Below are 20123 nucleotides of genomic sequence, written 5' to 3'. Positions count from 1 at the left end.
GGGAGTGGTAGGGGAGGACAGGTGGGAGAAGGGAACTGAGATTGTCATGTAAAACAATCTTGTTTCTAATTCAAATTAAAAAATGATAAAAAGAAGTATCTATTATTATGTGTATGATGTATGCATGGGCTCACTCACAGTAGAGGTAGAGGACCACTTTGGAGATCAAGTACAAGGCAAGCATTCTATCCCAGTGAGCTATCTTGGCAGTTTGTAAAAGTTTACTCTAGAAAAGTTAAGTACATCTTACAGAAAAATTCAATAAATCCTCAGGCAACTAAAAGCCAAATAAGTTATATCTTAGCCATCAACATGTACATTTGTACATTTCCTTCTTTTCTTTCTTTTTGACAGGTTACACTGTGTAACCCTGGTTGGCCTAGAACTCAATACATAGACCAGGCTAGCCTAGAACTCACAAGATGCACCTACCTGCCTCTTCCTCCAAGTTCTGGGATCAAAAGCATGGGCCACTACAGCCAGCACTGCTTATGTCTTTTTAGTAGGAAAGCCAAGGTCTGTTTTAATGAGCTACTTCATGGGTATGTAGTTTTACTCTAGGTAGTCAGCTAGTCCAAGATAATCACTTTAACATGCTAAGAAAGCCATACCAATGAGAAGCCCCAGGCCTCCTGACTCAAGATGGCAACTCAACCTCCTCTGTGCACCCACTTCCCAAGGAAAAGGGTGTATAAACTAAGTAATTCACAATCGAAATGTGCCCTGGGAAGATTTTCTAGTTTTTGATGGAATTTTGGAAATTTGATGACTTAAGCTTCAGAAAATTAGCTAAAAGTACCTTTTGTTCTTTAAATTTCTGCTCTATGGCCTAGGGATGTGACTAGTTTTGCTACCCTTCGCATGCTTGGAGTGCACCTGCAGTGCTAAACAAAGCAGCAGTGAGGGCGTTGCTGGAGAGGGTGGGCTATAATTAGAGATGCTGTCACAGTTTGGCAGCCCTGCATCTTACATTCCTATTCATTTCCATAACTAAAGTGATTTGTAATGTCTGCCTACTGTATTCACCAACAGTTTATGAGATAGCATTTTCCCTATCTCCACCTCCAACTTCTTTTTTAATCCATACTTCTGGAATGTAAACATAGCCAGTTACCCACAGAATTTGAATTAGATGCCTGTGGTTGTTCTGGGATAGGAATCCTTGGGGAATAAAGAACACTTCTTTTAAAGGTTTCTTTTTATGGGCTTCACAAGCATGGAGTCTGGAAAGAGAAGTTCTCTCTAAGCACACTGTTTCTGTTTATTCATATTATCTAAATTTTCTTGGTCTATTCCTCAGGAATGAACTTCTCCTTAAAGCCCCATCTCCTCTCATACCCCAATTGTTTTATCTTTCCAAAGCAGGGTCTCTTGGAGGTCAAACACCTCTTTTGTCATGGTGTCTATTTTCTGCTGGAGGCGCTGATTCTCCTGAAGAGGAAGGAGAAGGAAATAATAAAAGCAGAAAGAAAAGCAAGGAAAACAGAACAAAACGGAGGCAGATGAATTATAAAGGGGGAGGAGGGAAGTCTAGGTCAACAGAACAAGGAAAGATGACCATTGTGTTACTAGCTTGCCCAACAGTAAGCAAAGGAGGACAATGGGACACAGCTAAGGGTTATGTGCTGAGTGTGCACAGGTCCTGGGTTCAATCTCCCGCACAAAGAAAGGGGCAGGGCAAATGTCAAAAAGGGTACTGGGAAAAACTAACTGTTCTAACAGCAGCTCTGAGGCAGCTGGCCAGCCTGCATTCCTGTGTACACATAGCACTCCTGCGTATCCATCTTGTGATAACTGCCTTTCTACTCAAACATGGAACCACTTCTATTTGCCGAAGCAAACTTGTGTTTGCTTATGAACAATGATCCTTTACCACAGACAGCAACCTGAAGGTGTGGATGTTGGTAAAGTAGAACTAAAAAAGGACAGACTTATCTTCAGCTTCATCACTCTAATTTTCTGTTGGCAAAAACTGAAATATCATTATGTCCTAGTTAGTCACCACCCCCCCAACACACACACACACACACACACACACAGACAGAGTCTAGAATCCCCTGGGGGTAACATCTCAGGTGAATACTTGTCTTGATTGCTAATTGATGTGAGAGGCATTGGCTGGGTAGATTATTCTGGACTGTATCCGCCAACCAGTGAGCTAGCCAACTAGCATATAGCACCTTCCAGGGTTTCTAGTGTCTTCCTTGGTTGTGAGTGAGTTCCCAAGTTGGAAATAAAGCTGTGTGAAATAGCAAACATTCCTGCCTTGAGGTTCCTGCCCTGACTTCCCTCAATGATAGACAGTGACCTGAAAACAGAAGGTGAAATAAATCCATTCCCCACCTAAGTTGCTTTTGGCCATGGGTGTTATTACATCAAGAGGAAGGCAACCAAAGCAAGTGCTTATCCTAGACGTCCCACCATGTTTTCCCCATTTCTCACTGATAAATTACCAGCAACACTTTCCTACTCACACACTCTACTTGATTGTGCAAATGTTAATTCTGCAGACCCAAAGGCATTACGTGTGACCGATACTCAATTTTCAGTAGTGTGTGATCAATACCTACTGACATCCAAAAGACAGAAATTGTAAGCATACAAAGACTATGACTTTAGAAGTTTGTATCAAGCACCCTGGGCTTGTTTTTCAAGAAAACGATGATAAATTACAGAAATCCAGCCTTACTATCCCTCTCACATGTAATTCCTAATAAAAACTGAGACAGCTAATCACAGTGGAGCCGTGCATGGACACTCTGGTCTGCTGTAGCTCACCCTCGTTGGCATTGCAATGCTGCGTGAGGGTGGCACAAAGCTCCTCCACCAAAGAGAGCTGATGCCTGCAGGGTAAGGTGAAGATCTTGACAACTTCCTTCCTTTTCTTTGGCTACATCAAATGCATCAACTTGAGTGAAGATCAAAACTCTTACTCCTCAAAAGTCATGTCCTCTAGCATGCCATGCACTTGTACCCAAAGAATATACTCTATAATGCTTCCTTTTCTAACTTCCTGTGACATCTTCAGGGAAAAGTGTGTAAGAATAAAAGACACTGACCAAAAATCCTGCTATTAAAAGATGGGTGGTGGTTGTAGAATTTGTAAGCATTCACTTTGTAAGCTTGCCTTTATGTTTTCATGTTGGAAAATCTTTGAGAGAAGAGAAATGTTTACACAAGTAAACTCTATAGCAGCAATTCTTAAGCTGTGAGTTGCAACCCCTTTGGGGGGCGCTAAGCAATCCTTTCACAGGGGTCGCCAAAGACCATCAGAAAGCACAGATATTTATGTTATGATTCATAACAGGAGCAAATTACAGTTATGAAGAAGCAAAGAAATAATTTTATGGTTGGGGACACCACAACGTGAGAAACTGTATTAAAGGGTCGCAGCATTAGGAATGTTGAGAACCACTGCTTTATAGCTTTGTAACATTCTCCCAACAAGCACACCACCATCCTATCCAACTCATTTAGTTTTCAAGTCCAAATATTTCCAGAGTTCAAGTACATACCTCAATGAGTTCATCTCTCTGCCGAAGGCCTTCTTTGAGTTCATCCATTTTATGTTGCAGCACACTGCACATATGTTTCTGCCTTTCTAACTCCTGTTATTAAGCAAATGATATTGTTACAGAAGTCATGGGATACAAAGCTGAACATACTTAATTTAACACAGAGGCCAAGTCTGACATCCAGACCCTGCCTAGATAGATGACTTGAATTTGGTGATTTGGTGAGAGGAGTCAAACTTTCCATCTCCATCCTGTATGATGAAAGTAAGAAACACAACTAAAGGGACCGCAAAATGTAGGTACTTTTTAAAAATGAGTAACTGCAGATGAAACAATTTTAAATGACTCCAATATCCAAAAATAATAAAGGGTAAGTGGGGCAAGAGACTGCATAAAAATTAAAATTTTTATAATAGCAAAAGCTACCACAAAGATAGGAATGAAAAGCTAGATAAGAAATTATAATTTATGTTCAGAGACAAAATTTATTACTATTTTTCCATTTGGAGAACTCCTAAATAAATAAAATAACAACAACGAAGAAGAACTACTGACAACGTGGAAAGCCAGGCTAAAGCCCAGGAAACGAGAAGGGAACAGCTCCGATATAGAACATGCTGTGGGACAGGAACACATAGCAGCTCTGAGGGTCATCGCATGGGGCTTACAAAAGAGGGTTCCGTGGACCCCCCCCCCCCCCGCCATGGCGCTCCTTTGCAGATACACTAGTAAAACCTCAGCAAGACCCAAGCCATTATTTTTTGCAGGATGTTTTGCAGGATGACTTCTGGACGTCTATGAATTGAGAGCTGTTGAGGCAGAATGTCTGCACAATGTAATAGCCAGAGCATGGAAAGGAGTGCAGACCTGTGTGCTCCAAGCACAACGGCACTTACAGTGGGCTGCCATTTTCTCAGAAAGGAGGGCCACAGATGCGTGTGTTTACATGTATTTCAAATGCTGTATGTATATTTTTTGTAATCAGATGGCTAACATATCTTCTTGGCTTATAAAAAGGAAAGACGAATCGAGGCTGGAGAGATCACTCGGCGGGTAAGAGCACTAGCTGCTCATGCAGAGGACCTGAGTTTGGTTCCTAGCACCAACATGGTGGCTCACAGCCATCTCTAAGTCTAGTTCCTGGAGATCCAATTCCTTCTTCTGACCTATACACAAGCACCAGGCATGCATGTGGTACACATACATACACAAAATAAAAGGAATGAACCTTAAAAAAAAATAGAAATAAAGCCGAGCATTGGTGGCACACACCTTTAATCCCAGCACTTGGGAGGCAGAGGCAGGTGGATCTCTTGTGAGCTCGAGACCAGCCTGGTTTCCAGAGCGAGTGCCAGGATAGGCTCCAAAGCTACACAGAGAAACCCTGTCTTGAAAAACCAAAAAAAAAAAAAAAAAAAAAAAAAAAGAAAAGAAAAGAAAAGAAAAAAGAAATAAAAAGAATTCCTTCAAAGAAAGAGGAAAATGAGAATGAGAAGATGAACTTTGAACTCATTTCCTTTGACTTCACATCGACCTACGTTTACATAAGGCACGAAAGAGTTCATTTAAAGCAGTTTCTAGTGGAAACAACCCAGACACATGGCAAATGAGGATGGATGGGTAAAATGTAGCAGAGAAATCTTTCAGGGTTCAGCCCTCTGAAAGAAGGAACTCTTATCATGAGCACTGGGGACTACAAGCTAAGTATTATAAGGCAGTCACGTACTGAAGAAGGTGGCTGCCAAGGGCTTGGGAAAGGGCCAAATGTCCCTATTTACTTAACTGTTTAGAGTTTACTTTTGCAAGATAAAATATACAGATTCTACATACAACAGTATAAACATCCTACTGTGAGCTACATCCTTTAAAAATGAATAAAATAGTAAATTTATTGTGGTGTGTTTTTTACCATAATAAAAAATAAAAAATTTAAACTATTTCAAGTAACTTTTTAAAAAATAGTATTTTGGCTATGCATACATAGCCTCTGTCCCAGAGTATAGGCCAAGCCAAACACTGTGACTACTTGCAGTATCGACACTGGTGTGACCTGGCCTTTCTCTGCTGAGTGACATGGAATGAACAGCAAGAGTTAGGAGCTGCAGTGTGGCACAAAGATGGAGAACAGAGGGGCTGAGTATGTGACCCACCACAGCATAAAGTGCTTTGTCAGATAAACAAGCAAAAGCCCACACACAGATTTCCACTAAGGGGACTGTGACGGGATCGCCTGAGCAGCAAGAGCAGCCCCAGGCCTGTGGGAAAAGACGGAAGACTGCTTGCACAAAGGATGGATCCCAAGGTAAAGCTGAAGCATGTTCTTCTGTCAGAAAGCAGGGAGGCTATTTGTCTGTCAGCAAGCCTTCCAGAGAACTTGAGAATCAGCCCAAAGAGGCTCACAATAGCCACAGTGATGAAATCTGAGCATCAAAAGAAACAAAAGCTGCAACCCAACACTGAACTTCATAAAGAGAAGTTTTAAGAAGATGACTGGTCACTGTGAAGCCATAACAGCTCCTTATTTTGAAACTATACAGGCAACAAAGTCTTTATCTTGACTTCCAAAACTATGCCAATTGTCTGTCTAGGTAATAAAAAGTGAACATGATAAAAAGAAAAAAGGATGGCTGCAAGCTAATAAAGAACAGGAAGTTAAAAGAAAAAAAAATGGCAGAAGATATCTACAAATCATTTATCTAGTAAAGTAAGTGACCAATATCTGAGATACCATCTTCTAACAGTAATAAAAATTGAAAAACAGGTGATTTCAAAAGATAAACCATAAGCCCATGAAAAGATACTCAAGACCAGTAGTCTTATCAGAGAAATGCAAATCAAAGCCACATCCACTAGGACGGCTAGGCCACTAGGCCAGACACTAATAAATACCGGAGAGGATACAGACAAAGAATGTAAACAGTGAAATGGGCTGGCACTATTTTGGAAAGTCTGCTACACCTCACTCGGCTGGTGTGACTGCCAGAGCACCCAACAACCCCACTCCTAAGTACTTAGACAAAGTAAAACGGTGTCCACACAAAAACTACACAATGTTCATGTCAGCATTTTTCATAAAGGGCCAAAGGGAAAACCAACCTACACATCAGTTAATGCTGCTGGACTTCCCAACACATGTGGCTACCCTAATGATAGAATATTACCAGGCCATAAAAAGAAAGGAAGCACTTATCTGTGTGCTACAGCATGGGTGACTCGGGATTACTACACTAGGTGTAAGATGACAGTCATCAAAGAGTTCCTTTTATGGTTTTGTTGATATCAAAGTCCAGAATGGAGAAATCTATATAGATACAAAGAAGGCCAGTGGTTACTTTGGAATCAGCACAGGAAAATGACGGGTACAGTGTTCAGCTCCTACTTGAGAGAATGAAACTACTCTGTGTGGGTGTGATGGATGTACATTTATGTGAATATACGACTTTCAATGGGAAGTTATATATGAACTGAATCATTTTTAATGTTTTGTACATGTATGGGTGTTTTTGCTGGCATTTATGTCTGTGCATCAGTTGCTTGGTGACTGTGGAAGCCAGAAGAGGGCATCAGATCCCCTGGAACTGGATCTAAGCATCCAGCTACAGTATAAGAAGACAGCCAGCTATCTGGGCTCTATAGGAAGCTTCTCCTAGAGCTGGCTTGCCAAAAAGGCGCCGGTTACATTTGGTAACATCTCTACACCTGACAGCCTGCTCCCAGGAACTAAAGAGGGTATTGGGGGGGGGGGCAGGAAAGATTCCGTGGGAATGAGAAGGCAAAGACTTTCAGAACAGCAAGCTCTTGGGACAGGCAATCAAAATCCCTCAGTATCTAAACTGTATGGGGGAAGGGAGGGAAGCAACTAATTCCAAAATGTGGAACTTATCTGGATGCTGGGAGGGTGTGACTGGGAGGGGTTTGGGTGGGTGGGATGGGTATGATACAAGGACTCAGGGTCTCATGGTACAGCTCTGGCTGGCCCGGAACTTATTAGACCAGGCTGGCCTCAAACTCACAAATACCCCCGTGAGTCAGCTTCCCCCATACTGGGTTAAAGATGTGTGCCACCACACGCAGTTTCTGTTTCTGTTTTGTTTTGAGAAAGGTTCTCAGTGTAACCCAGGCTAGCCATAAAGTCATGATCCCCCCTGCCTCAGACTCTGAAGTGCTAGGATTACAAGGGTGCACAACCATGGCTAGCTTCTGATTTCTTTCAAAGTATAAAAAAGGGAAAATTGTGTATGGTATTTTAAAACTACTAAAATTTTAACAGTGTCTAGGTATGTAACATAAAGGAATTGATATTAATTTTTCAAGTATGAGCTGGTGTGTGTGTGTGTGTGTGTGTGTGTGTGTGTGTGTGTGTGTGTGTGTGTGCAAACGCATGTCCCTGGGTGTCAGATGTGTGTGTGTGGAGGCTGAGGTGGATGTCAGGTATTCATTCTCTCCCCTTTTATATTAAGACAGAGTCTCTTGTTAAACCCAGAACTCACTAATTCATCTGCTCTCCCTAGTCAGCTTACTCCAGTTCTCCTGTCTCTGCCTCCCAGAATTTCAGGAGGGCTGCCGTGTTCACCTAGTATTTACATGGTTGCTGGAGACCCAAACTCCTGTCCTCAAGTCTATATGACAAGTGTTTTCTCTGCTCAGCTACCTCAAGCCCCTGAAATGCTTTTTATTGCATTTTTTAAAGGGGAAAACATGTAGTCTGTCAAGATTAATTACTAAAATTAGATGCCTAGAATGTAACATGGAAAGGACAGGGCGGGCTAACTATGGGTTGACAGTAGCAACAGGAAGCTGATGGACTCCTTAGAGTGTCTACATACTTCTCCCATGTTCAAAAGCAATAAAGATTTAAAGACTTGTTTTTATTTTATATGTACGTGTGAATATCTGCCTGCATGTATGCATGTGTAGCACATGCCACTACTTACTGGGGCCAGAAATGTGCGTCAGATCCCCTGGGACTGGAGTTTCGAGTGGTTGTCAGCTACCTCCTGTGGGTGCTGGGAACTAAATTTGGATCCCCTTGGAGAACGACGAGTATAATTAACCACTGAGTAATAACATGTTTTTAAATATCAGTAGGTTAGTTCCTTATTAAAGTAAGTATTAAGAAAATAATACTTTGCATGTTTGTGGTGTGGTGTGGTGTGGTGTGGTGTGGTGTGTACTTACATGTACCTGCATGTAAGTGCGCGTGTGTGTGGAGGACCTCGGGTTAATGTCAGGCTCTTTCTCAGTTGGTGTCCACCTAATTGTTGAGACAAGTCTCTTAATGAACATGGATCACATCAGGCTGGTGAGCCAGTGGGCTGCAGGGATCCACTCATGTGTGGCTCCCAGCACTGTGCTCACAGATCTGTGCTGCCATGCCTCCACAGGAGCTAGGTATCAAGCAATTATCAGCTGAGCTATGTCCCCAGCCCTGAGAATATAGCCACACACTCGGGTACCCTGCTGCTGACACAGGCATGGAGACATGTTTAAAGACAGCTACTGAGCTGGGTATGGTGGTGCAGACCTGATCTCTAGCACCTGTGTGGCCAGAGGCACAGGAGCTCAAGATCATCTTTGGCTACTTAGCAAGTCTGAAGCTAGCCCAGGTACAGGAGGCCCTGTCTCCAAAATAACAAAACAAAAACCTAAAGAAAATGAATAAATAAAAGATGAATTTACAGGATAGGCTCCAAATCTACATAGAGAAACCCTGTCTCGAAAAACAAAAAACAAAAACAAAACAAAACAAAAGATGAATTTATCATGATACCAACAAGAAAAAGTAAAAACATTTTGAAATTTAAAAAATACATTTACTATTTGTATATTAAAAAAAAAAAAAAAAGCCAAACAAACATGGAGGTCAGAGCATAACTTGTAGAACTCAGGACTGCAGGGCTGGTGACAACTTTAACAATGCAGATGTCCAGAGCTCTCAGCATCTGCTGCCATAGTGAAGTACATCAGAGAATCTGGCCTCTGTATCTGTGTATCTGTGCGGGTGAGCATCCTATGTATTGCAAGAGCCAACATCAGTTTAGAACAAGCAAGTATGATGACTCAGAATCCTTAAAACTGGTTTCTGGGATAGAATACCAAAGAGTAAAAGCACTAGTGTCTCCAAAGCATCCTCTTCAAGGACCATCACTGAGCTAACATAAAAGATACTTATTTTCAGCCAGGCGTTGGGGGCCCACGCCTTTAATCACAGTACTCGGGAGGCAGAAGCAGGTAGATCTCTGAGTTTGAGGCCAGCCTGATCTCCAGAGTGCCAGGATAGGCTCCAAAGCTACATAGAGAAACTCTGTCTTGAAAAACAAAACAAAACAAACAAAAAAAGATACTTATTTTCACACATCTAGACCCTAGCAACATTTTCAAATAGGCCTTTAAAGAGTAACTATAGCAGATCGTTGGTGACACTCGCCTTTAATCCCAGCACTCGGGAGGCAGAGGCAGGCAGATCTCTGTGAGTTAGAGACCAGCCTGGTCTACAAGAGCTAGTTCCAGGACATCCTCCAAAAGCCACAGATAAGCCCTGTCTCGACCCCCCCCCCAAAAAAAAAAAGAGTAACTGTAGTTTCACAGAAAAACTGAGAGGAAACTAGAGTTTCCATATTTCTCCCATCCCCATAACTGCAGTCTCTCCTATATGTAACTAATGTCCACACCTGAACAGTAAATTCAGTTCAATCAGTGAGCCTACACTGGGCACCATTACCATGGAAGTTCATCAAGCACTATTCAACTTGTCGTTCCCTTTACTATGTACAATTTAGATGACTGTTTACAACTCAATCAATACATATTTCCTAAACTGTCTCCTTACATTTTTCTGTACTGGCAATATAGCAGTAACCAAACTCTGGCAATAATATCCATTTATTTTCTGCTTAGAAACCAACACTTTAAAATGTCCAGGTCCAATAAACTCTTAATACAACCCAGTTTCTTTGCTACAGCTGCCCAAGGGCAAATCTGGCACTTAGACAGCAACCCCAACTGTATGTAACTTCTTAAGAAAACATCTGTCAATTTCTGACTCATGTATTTAAACTGCTGCTTCTAATTAACTGGTTATTTGGAAAGTGGACTCTCTTGAAGAACTTAGAAGCGCACAGAAAAAAAAAAAAAAAAGGTACTTATGTTGCTCAGCTCTGTATCACTCTACTTACAATGGAAAGAAAGAAGCAACTCAAGGTCATTGTCATAGTTAAAAGAATAATACCTGAGTTGTAATCTAGTTTTTAAAAAGCTAAAAAAGGATCAACTTTAATTTATAGAGCAGTGACTGATTTCTTAGACCACTCAGTTCTGCAGTCTCCCGCCAACCCCATCTTCTTTAAATGTCAAGCTTTGATTTTCTGAACCAAGAAGAACGTGGTAGACAGATGAACAGCTACCTTTGATTTCTCTTCATTTTCTCTGTAAAACTCTGCCATCTGCTCCTCCTGCTCTTCAATGACATCCTTGAGGGTGTCTACCTGGTAGATGAGGTTGTTCTTCTCGTTGTCTAGCTGTGCGTTGGACACCATGGCCTTCTTGTATTTCTCTTCTACTTCAGACAAAGACTCCTAAATGACAAAAACCGTCAACTTGACATCTACAACATGGCGCTGCACCTGAGTGACGCGCAGCCAAGAGCAGCGTCGCACACATGAAGAAGCGCCTCCACACAGTACAAGCAGGCCAGGGACTCGAGTTTAGTAGCATGCACATGTAGCAGAAAGACGAGAGAAAGACACTGATGCCTTTCTGGGAAGTGTTCTCTGTGCATGCCAAGAACACAACAGCAGCAGTGAAAAGGTGTGCAGAAAACGTGTTTTTAAGAAGTGGAGAATGTAATCATTAACATTGCCAGGAGAGTTTCTCTTTTAGTTCTTAACAAGGAGATGACTGGGGTTGGAGCGCAGCCGTTTGAGAGCGCACAGCCTCTCTCAGCACAACCACACACTTCTGAATTTTGCCACTTTGGGGTTTATATTTTCAGTATTTCCACAGTGTGCAAATGCTAATGTAAATGGAATGAACATTTTAAATTACTTAAGAGCTATTTCACAGTGCCTGGAATTTTATATAATTCAAAAGCTTTACCTAAAATCGAATATACATTTTTAAAAACAAATAACTTGGTAACTGTAATTGCCTATTGGCTTATTAAAAGACAAAAACTCATTTAGAAAAGTAATCACTTTTAGAGATTTTTTTTTTAACTAGTACAAATGTTTAACAAACCCAAATCATTTAATAGACTTAGGACTCCAGAACCTTACATATAATCAATTATTTGACAACGGTGTCCACATAATACAAAGAGAAAAGACTGAATGATGCCGGGACACCGTCACTCTTCTGATGAATGACTATCCAACACTACTCACAAAAATTAGCTCAAAATGAACCAAAGACCTAAATGCGAAGTTAAAACCATAAAACTCTAAAGGAAATACAGAAGAAAGTCTTCAAGACTCTAGCTAGGTAATAGTCTTAAATAAAAATTTTATGAAAAGCACTATCAGCTAAAGAGAAAAAGGAGACCTTATTAAAATTTAAAACTTTACACTGCGAATGGAAGCCCACAGAACAGGAGAAAGCATTTCTTAGTGTTCTGATAACTGACTTCCATTCATCTGACTACAGACTCAGACTCAACAACAAAAGGTCCAAAACTCAGGGCGATGACACCTTAAATAGGCAAATCCCCAAAGAGAACCTACACATGGATGTCCAAGGAGTACATGGATGCATGTCAGCAGTGTTACTTATCAGGGAATGTACACTAAAACCAGTGTGATCCTATGTCTCATCTACTAAAATGGCTCGAATCCATAACCAAATCTTTAGGCACAGAGCTGAGGACAAATGCTCAGTACAAGAGCCACCTCAATCCCTAGCAAGCCCCTTTCCCCTGAAAGAGAGGATGATTATTAGGAAGGGAACGGTGAAGCTGGATTCTTTATGCCACTGCTGCAAGTGTAAGTGGCTACTCAGGAAACAGTTTGGCAGTTGCTCAGATGGCCAACACTCTAAGCACATGATCCAGTAATTCTATGCTTCACAAACCAGAACTGAATACAGATATTATTAAAAATAGTATTGGAAACATCTAACTAAAAGCATACTTTAAAATGTCAACTATAGGAAGTTGCAAATTCAGTGGTATCTATCTACTCATGTATTGCCAAATTTCATCCAAGAAACTAACAGTCGGAAAAAAATCCTTATTATAGTTCAGTAACATATAAAATGGGATGTGACTTGTGAATAACAGAATCCAAGAAATCTCAAAAGCTAGACACATGGACAAAATACATGATACAGATAGGTCCATGTAAAATTTGTGCAACATGATTTTCCTGTAAAAAGCAATTAACACTTTTTTATCTTTTAGTTTTTTGAGACAGGGTTTCTCTGTAGCTTTGCAGCTTGTCCTGGAACTTGCTTTGTAGACAAGGTTCGTCCTTGAACTCACAGAGATCCCCTGCCTTTGCCTCCCAAGTGCTAGGATTAAAGGCCTGTGCCACCACTGCCCAGCCATCACAGACTCGTAAAGTGGAGCTGGAGAGTGGTGAAGAACACTTGCTGTTCTTACAGAGAACCCAAGTTTGATTCCTGGCACCTACTACAGACAGCTCACAACTACCAATGTCTTCAGCTCTAAGAGATGATGCTCTCTTCTGGCTTCTGTGGGCAACCACCCATATACACAAACAAATTAAAAATAAATATTTTTAAGAGAGACTTTTCAAAAGCCAAGGGGGAAAAATATTCTAATCTTACATTTTGAGTCAGTTTCATGAAAATACAAATTTTTCAACCCATCTCAGATCCACTAAATACCAAAGTTGGAGGTAGAGACCACAGATTTCTATTGTAAGTAGCTCCAGGTGATTCTGTGAAACACTCTATTAGCTTGGCAAGTACTTGAATTCAGTATCTTCATCATTTTATTCTTAGTTCATTGCATAAAGTGAACACTTCATATACTGACCAACTTATAGCTGATAAGACTCCTTCTCCTAGTCCATTAACTCTTCATTGAACAGTTCTTTCTGAACTTAAAGAGATGACCCATTCTTACTCTCCTACAAATAAAAGGTATGAACAAAAGAACATTGTCTGGAAGGCCATAAACAAAATTAATCAATAAAAATGAACCAGTACTTATGTCAGACAATTTATACAAAGACAAACCACTGCTCTTGCTCTACTCTCAAATCCTACTTAAATGAATACAACAAACTGATGAAAAGGCTGAGATAGTGACCAGCACATTCCAAGGAATGGATTAACTGTAACTGCTTGCCACCAAAATGTCAAGTCCTTGTAAAGGCATATATACATCCAGAGATTAGAAGAATGAAAGATGTAAATTTGGGCTAGGGCCCTCGGAGACATAAAGTAAGAACTGTGTCCTCATCTCTCAGAGCTGGGTTTGTTCTGGTTAGATCAAGATTATGTTGGACACAAGTGGTTGCTTGCTAAAGCTAGCAACAGGTAAGGATGCAAAGATTCTAGTTGCCTAAGGGAAGTACCCAGCTGTGCCTCTCAACTTTCAAGAGGCTTTTCTGAATTCTACACTTTTATAATAGGGTTGATCCTGGCATTTGAAATCGTGTAGTTTGTGTTTTTGCATACCCAAAGGTTTGTTGTATCTTTTTAAATTAATTTTTAGTTTATGTACATTGGTGTTTTGCCATGGGTGTCAGGTCCTCGGAACTGGAATTACAGATAGTTGTGAGCTGCCATGTGGGTGCTCGGAATTGAACCAGGGTCCTCTAGAAGAACACTCAGTGCTCTTAACTGCTGAGCCATCTCTCCAGCCCCCCCCCCAAGGTTTTTTTTTTTTTTTAGTTGTTTTGTTTTCAATATAGGGGTTCTTGCTATGTTGTTCATACTGATATTAAACTCACAGGTTCAAGTCAGCTTCCTGCTTTAGCCTCCCAAGTACCTGGGGCTTCCGGTGTGTACCACTGAGCCTGGTTCACCCAAAGGTGTTTTTCTCTCTCCCCACTTTTCTTTCCTGTTCTCCCCCAACTCCCTTGACTTCAGTTTGTTTTTTGTTTGTTTTTTGAGACAAGGGCTGCTACAGCCAAGGCTAGCCTTAAATTGGCAATCCTCCTGCCTCCACTTTCCAAGTGCTAGGATCATACGCATATGGGGCATACACATGCTGTGATGGCATTCTTGCTTGTCAGCTTGACGACATCTAGAACTAACTAAAACCCAAGCGGCTGGGCACACCTGTGAGGTTTTTTCCTTGATTGGATCTTTTATGGTTGGAAGACCCACCTTAAGTCGAGGCCACACCTTCTGGTGGTAGCCTATGTAAAGGACATGAAAATGGAGGCTTTGCTCTTGCCTGCTAACAAGTTCATTCCTTCCCTGGGATTACAGCCTACTTCTTTGGAATTCCAGAATATACTGATGACCACCTGGGATAGCCAGCCTCATGGACTTACCAACTATTGGTTTCTTGGACTCTCCAGAGGAAAACAGCCATTGTTGGAATAGTCAGACCACAGCCTTTGAAGTAACTCTAGTAAATCCCATTTATATAAATTATATATATAATTATATATGGGTGTATGCATACATACACATACATACACATACATTCATTCTATCAGTTATGTTTCTCTAGAGAACCCTGACTAATAACACACCAAGCCCGAAGAATTTAATGCACAATAATAATTTGTGAAGAAAAAAAAAATCAAATAATCAGTGCTAACAAGGCTGGAACAAGTCACACAGTAAAAGCCACCTACAGGGCCCAATCAGCTGTCTAACGAACCAACACTTCTCTAAAGTTCAGTAATCAGATATGAAACACCAGTGTCAGCCACAAGATGTATTAGGTTTTAAGGTTCTTGAATAATGTCAGAGCTAATACCTGACAATAACAGCATTTGTTGAACATTGTCAAGTTCTTCACATTGCCTTACTACAGACAATGCCCTCAGTAGGTAACTCCATCAGGGCAGGGACTATTTCCAACCCTCTTCATCTTACAGATGAGAACCACATAGGGGCTGCAGGACTGCAGATTGGTCAGACAGTAATTGTTGTGGAACACGATCCTCCAGCGTAACTGCCATTAGCATTTAATCTGAGCAGTTGGAATTAACCACAACAGATTGGGCCTGTTGTGGCTGGAGAGATGGTTCAGTGGTTAAGAGGAAATACTGCTCTGAGTTTAGTTCCCAGCACCCAGGTAAGGCAACTCACAGTAACTCTAATACCTTTGACATTCTCTCATAAGAAAAGGTGGAGGGATCATTAGATCCTCACTAAAATTCCCACCCACGCCCTCCCCTCTGCACCTCCCTGCTTTGGAGAAGCCTAAATGCCTGATGGGGTGAATTTCAGTGATATAACTGTCTGGGGACTGGGGGTCACCCATGCCCCATTAAGTAAGCCCCAGAAGCTTACCAGCTCACCAAGCTAGGCTGGAGGAGAAACATTACTCCAGACTGTTACTGGTGCCCTAGTTGAGGTAAGTAGACCAGATACACTAAGAGAAAGTTCATGAATCTTTTATATCATTTATGCTTTTTAATACTTTTACTATATTTTCTGAGCAGTAAGTACATGCTATGAGGATACTCTATGGCATGAGAAAAACATTGAACACTCCTTATTAAAGGAAAGGTGGAAGGGAAAACATTCCAGAAGTAAACATAACAACCATGAGCAAAGTTGTAAGTAGTGAGGCAGCATCCCTTCTTAATAAGATAGACATGCCACAACACCATGGTCAATCACCAACCAGAACATTTGTGTTGCAATTTTTTTCCAATTAAATGGACCATTTCAAGGATAAATAGAAATCTAAAGTCAAGTTTAATAATACACTGATAAGAACTAAGAGAGGGCACCAGGCAGTGGTGGCGCACGCCTTTAATCCCAGCACTCGAGAGGCAAAGGCAGGCAGATCTCTGTGAGTTCAAAGCCAGCCTTGGTCTACAGAGTGAGTTCCAAGACAGGCTCCAAAGCTACATAGAGAAACCTTGTCTCGAAAAACTAAAATAAAATAATTAGGAGAGGGCATCTTACCTGTTGAAATTGCAAATCAAATTTTTTCATATTTTTATTCAATGAATTTAATAAATGATAGATGTAAAAGATGAAGAAAACATTTTAAATGAAATGACAACAAAAAGCAGTTAGGAATCCCTCTGACTCACTTGACTGCTGTCTGGATGTGCTGTTGTGTAAGACATTAAAAAAGTATAGATGGATCTAACATACAGGATTTGTTCACTTGATGCAAGGTGTAAGTTATACCACTAAGCCCTAAAAGGGGGATTAACCTTAAGATTTAGATCAGTAAAAATAAATGTCCATCAACTGACTGAGCTCTGACATTCACTGACAGCCTCACCTCAGCCCCCTGGGGCACTCGTCACAGATGGACTCACATCCTTTTTGGTGCCATGTCCTCACTGTGAATTCCTTTTGGACCATGCTACCTACATAAAAGGTTTGACTAGCAGAAGAATTATTTCAGATCGTGACAGGAAGGAGTCTGTTTGCTATGTGGCATATGCTGAGCCACCTTCTGCATTCACTCTTCTAGAGACTTGCTGGTGTTTGCATCTTTAGCCAGTCATGTTTAAAGAAACATTAGTTTCATGTTTAAAGAAACATTAGTTTAAAGAAACATTAGTTTCTTCACAATATCCAGCTTGAACTTTATACTGAAACATGGGAAGGGGGCACAATCAAATGCCATTCACAATCACATGTCTGCCTGACACACTTCCGCTGGCAAGTACAGACATCCTTGCTGGGAATAAATAAAGGTCATTCAAAGTGACCTCCAAATTATTTTTTTTATAAAAATTTTTAAGTTTCATTTATTATTGTACGTGTGTGTGTGTGTGTGTGTGTGTGTGTGTGTGTGTGTGTGTTTGCGCACGCATGCGCATGTGCACACACACAAATGCCAGGACACACATGTAGAGGTCAGAGGATAACTTGCAGGTGCCAGTTTTCTCCTTCTACCTGTGGGTTCCAGGGAATCCCACTCAGGACATCAGACTTGGTGCTGAGCTACTTTACTCACTGAGTCACTGTCAGCTCTGAAGTCTTTAAGACACTAAACATAAGTGAAAAAAAGAATCGGCATGCATGCTTCAGGTCCCCTCTTCCCAAAGGGACATAGCATGACTTCCTCTTTCCACTTCTAAGACTGGCTGGCCTTTGTGACAGAATCAGGCGATGTTTTCATTGAACTAGGAAGAATTTCAAGGCCTAGTTCTCAATAAAAATATATCCTTAGAATATTTTTAGGTGTTATTCTAATGTCCTATGGTTAAAACAGGAGAGACAACTAAATATTTAACAAGTGTTAAAAATTGTAAGGAGCTGGCTGTGGCGGCACACACTTAGAATCCCAGCATTGAGGCCAAGGCAATGGACAAGCTTAAGACCAGCCTGAACTACAGAGAGTCCCTATCTCAGAATAATAGAAACACAAGTTATATTACCTTCTGCTCAGATTTCCCCCAAACCCACACTAAACACTGCACATAAATGAGCCCAGACTGCAAGCTTCCCTGTCCTTTACACCGCAGGTTAAGCACATGCGTGAAAGACAAACGCTGTTAGTAAAGCTATGAGCAGCACATTAATGGACTCTGGGGCCATTACCAACACTTGTGCATACAGAGCATGCATGGGCTATGAGGAGCCCTGTACCTTCAGTTCCTTAAGCCCCTGCATGTATCTCCCTTCTACATCATGTATCTGGTCCTTCAGGTCATAGATGTCCTGCAGGACATAGGAAGGAACCATCGCAAAAATATATCTCAAAACTCAAAGGAATCAGATGAAAACACAATTTAGTTCAACTAAAACTAAAGAAATGTAAATATAAAAATTCAAATACCCTCCACTCCCAAACCACTGCAAGAAGCAAGCCTTCAGCTAACAGTGAACCAGAGAAATCAATCTAGTATCAATACCTTCGTGGCACTGAATTCTTTGAAAACATCATTAGAAAATGGGAGCAGGAATATATATATATATATATATATATATATATATATATATATATATATACACACACACAGAGTGTGTGTGTGAAATGTATATAAATTATAACATTTAAAAATGTAAGCTTAATTTCACAAATATTTCTTAGTATAATGCAACTAGTAAAATACAAAATAACTGGAAGCAAATTTTATTCTTCATGCATAAGTTTCAAAAAACATAATACAGTATAAAACTAAGTTACTTTTAAATCAGTTACTGGGCACATTAGTTTGGGAGGAAGAGAAGGAAATTAAACACAATGAAAACAATTTCCAATGATAGATTCTATTTAGTGGACATCTTTAAGTGATAAGAAGAGCATTTGCTCCAAATATTTCCATAAATTCTTTTAAAAGAGGCGGGGGGGGGGTGCAACTTTTAAGTGGAAAATATTATTTCTTGTGTCCAATCATGTCATGTAAAGTCAAGGTGGGCTATAACTGCAACAGGACTCTGAGTGCAGCAATGGCAACAAAATGGACTTTTGGAGACCATCTTGCTCTGTGCTTTCCATGCCTATTCCTTCCTCTGTGATAGGTTAGCCAGCCTTGTGCTCACTGATTCATTCAACAGACATTTTCCAAGAGGGCCATCAGGTGTCAGGCACTAGAACCCAAAAGCTCATCTCACCTCAGAGGTTATTCTTTCAAAGGAAAAAAAAAAAACTAAACAAATGCTAAGTACCATGACAGGTACTGGAACAGACAACTGGAAGAGTCCTTGTGTTCCATGAGAATGCAGCCCCTAAAGGCCGGACTTTTCCTTATCCAAACTCTGGGTCCCCAGCTTTTATGCCCAGTCAATAGAGTTCAAAGAACACTGACATCTTCCAAGGCATAGCTGCACTACCCCACCAACTCTCCTCCCTGCCACTGTCCTACAACTCCTCATTTTCCATTGTCCTGCACGTCACAGACAGGCACCTGCCCCAGTCCACAGTGAAGCTCCTCTACCGTGTGACAGTGGGAAGGCATGGCCACGGGCATGCCCCAGGGAAGCTCTCTCCTCTCACCTCAGACATTGCTGCCAGCTGTCCTCTCCTCTCCCTCAGCTCCCAGCCTCCCTTGCCACCTGCTCAAGCCAACCCATGTTAACATAAGCAACCTCACTTTTACAAAAGGGAAGGAGGGGAGGAAGACACCTCCTTGATCTTCCCTCTCTTGAGTAATGCCCACCCTAGTCACATCTTCTTCCCCGGAAGTTCCCTCTTGCCCACTGCCCCCTCACTGGTCAAGCCTGGGTTACCTGGCTCCTGCCATCTACTGCTCCCTCAGGACTGTGGCTTGAGTTCCTTTTAAGAATGCAAATCCAATCATACTGCTCTCCTATCCTATCCAGTAAGCACAGTTGTCATTTGCACCCCATATCCCCACCCCACCTGCACCTGCCTCACCCCACCCCCTGCTTTCTTTCACCAGCAACTCCCCCTTCCTTGTCATCCTAAGCTCGGGCAATAACCTTCAAGTTCTCTGAATTCATTCAAGAGAGACTCCCCTTCAGATTCCTTGCTCTATTTTTATTCTTCCTTCAAGACTTAGCTCTGAGCTTGTTTCTCTGAAAAGC

The 20123-nt window shown here is 41.2% G+C and overlaps 1 protein-coding gene across 18 annotated transcripts in view; it reads right to left on the bottom strand.

Moving 5' to 3' along the window:
- The window catches only part of Lrrfip2 (LRR binding FLII interacting protein 2), a 102770-nt gene that overhangs the window by 12063 nt on the left and 70584 nt on the right, over positions 1-20123 (bottom strand). For 12 of the 18 annotated variants that reach the window (XM_035444015.1, XM_035444014.1, XM_035444017.1 and 9 more), the window contains 3 exons: positions 18222-18293; positions 10919-11089; positions 3516-3608 (listed from right to left, as the gene is read on the bottom strand). In XM_035444015.1, coding sequence (XP_035299906.1) covers positions 3516-3608; positions 10919-11089; positions 18222-18293 — 336 coding nt within the window. Of the gene's footprint in view, positions 1-1338; positions 1432-3515; positions 3609-10918; positions 11090-18221; positions 18294-20123 lie in introns of all 18 variants that reach the window. The other 6 variants (XM_035444019.1, XM_035444024.1, XM_035444027.1 and 3 more) reach the window with 2 other exon arrangements.

This window comes from Cricetulus griseus, chromosome 4 (genome assembly GCF_003668045.3).
Source record: "Cricetulus griseus strain 17A/GY chromosome 4, alternate assembly CriGri-PICRH-1.0, whole genome shotgun sequence".
NCBI classification, from domain to species: domain Eukaryota; kingdom Metazoa; phylum Chordata; class Mammalia; order Rodentia; family Cricetidae; genus Cricetulus; species Cricetulus griseus.
The sequence above is the reverse complement of the archived record's forward strand: the minus strand, read 5'-3'. Positions and strand labels throughout refer to the sequence as shown.